The sequence below is a fragment of the Oratosquilla oratoria genome, chromosome 3 (assembly GCF_046742065.1).
Source record: "Oratosquilla oratoria isolate Oo_2021 chromosome 3, ASM4674206v1, whole genome shotgun sequence".
NCBI lineage: Eukaryota > Metazoa > Arthropoda > Malacostraca > Stomatopoda > Squillidae > Oratosquilla > Oratosquilla oratoria.
Genome location: NC_134779.1, coordinates 59,517,471 through 59,519,234, shown reverse-complemented (window position 1 = coordinate 59,519,234; position 1,764 = coordinate 59,517,471). Strand labels below are relative to the sequence as shown.

Here is a 1,764-nt window from a genome sequence, read left to right as displayed (position 1 = left end):
AAAAAAAAAAAAAAAAAAAAAAAAAAAAAAAAAAAAAAGGGGGGGGGGGGTCAGATGCTTCCGATCAAGGACTATACAAAAGTTCCATGATTGCCAATTGAATATATATATATATATATATATGTATATATATATATATATATATATATATATATATATATATATATAAAACTAAAAAGAAGAATACAAGAAAAATAGATAAAATCCACTTACAAACATCGCAATGATTCACTGGTCACAAATAGCATTTCCATCTGCTGTGGCGACACGCCTTGATGGCATCCTCAAAGACTTTATTCTGGTCCATACCCAGTCAATTTTATTCAGCTTTATGAGAAAGACTCGAAGAAAAACGAGATCTCGATCGGGACAATTTCATCTCTAGTCTCGACCTTAGCTGAATGAAATCGTCTGGTATTAACCAAAACAAAATATGTAGAGATTGTAATGTAAAAAGTAACATAACTCGTAAGGACATATGGAAAGGATACAAAAGCATAAGGATCCATACATATTGAGATAAAAATGAATTAATGGGAAAGTAGATTGAAATGATTACTGAGAACGGTAGGAACAACGAAGACTATGGACGTCGCAAACGGAGAGGTGGCTGTAACGGCTTTGGCTGAAGGACAGGTGGCTGTGGCGTACAAGCAAGTGGCTTCAGTAGACGGGGCTTTGGATGGTGGCTGTTGCGATAATCGTAGTGGAGAGACTTTTGGAGATCGGGGAGATGCAAGACCCATGGCTGAGACCGAAGAGTCTGCGAAGTTCTTTTGGAGATCGGGCTGAGACCGAAGAGTCTGCGAAAGACAAAGAAGTCTTTTTTTTTTTTTTTTTTTTTTTTTTTTTTTTTTTTTTTTTTTTTTCTTCTTTAAGAACAGTTGCATTCCTACTAGGCTATTTTCACCGAGCTATGGCAAATCGAGGGTTTCGTACAGAAAATAAAAGGTTTACAGATCTTAAAGGACTGGAAATTTCGTATCCTTATGAGACTATTTTTACAAAACAAGAGACAATTGAGGATTCGATATAGAAAATAAAAACTGAGAAGGTTTTGTATGACGGGTAAAAGTCTGTGTACATACCGCGGAGGCTTTGGGAAATGCAGTGAGAGGAATAAGATGAGGAGGAGGGAGGAGGGAGGAGGGAGGAGGAGGAGAAGAAGGATAAGGAGGAGGTAGAGAAGCTTCGCAGACTGTACTAAGACCGGCTGGAACTGACTTTAGACCCTCCAAGGCCACAGCAAGAGTCTGCGACTGGCAATGTTGTGGGTTGTTGCTTCCTTCTAACAAGATTTTTGTCTTTTTTTTGTCTTTTTTTTTTTTTTTTTGTCTTCGGGAGTTGAATCACTGTTACCTTGTTATTGTTGGGTTTGATGGTGATGATGGTGTTGATGGTGCTCAGGGTGCTGGTGGTGATGATGATGACGGTGATGGTGAGTCTGACGAGCATTAGAGTGACAGCGATGGGATTCCGGGTGGATTTGCCAGACATGATGGCATCGTTAATAGATTTTATCTCCTAACCCAACCGGAGAGCCAAGGCGGGAGGGAGGAAGAGGAGGAAGAGGAAGAGGAGGAGGAGGAGGAGGAGGAGGAGGAGGTGGTGCAGGAAGAGGAGTAATACGAGGAGGAACAGGAGGAGGGAGCAGAAGGAGGAGGTGGTGCAGGAGGAGGAGTAATACAAGGAGGAACAGGAGGAACAGGAGGAGGGAGAGGTGCAGGAGTAGGGAGAGGATGGGAGCAGACAGAGATGGAGGGG

General features: G+C 41.5%; 1 protein-coding gene across 1 annotated transcript; it reads right to left on the bottom strand.

Moving 5' to 3' along the window:
- Nucleotides 1–385: 385 nt before the first annotated feature.
- Nucleotides 386–807, bottom strand: LOC143019670 (uncharacterized; the record flags this gene model as incomplete). Its single annotated transcript, XM_076175600.1, is given in 1 exon segment — nt 386–807. A coding segment is annotated over 1 exon segment (224 nt), but the record flags the coding sequence as incomplete, so codon positions are not given.
- Nucleotides 808–1,764: the final 957 nt, after the last annotated feature.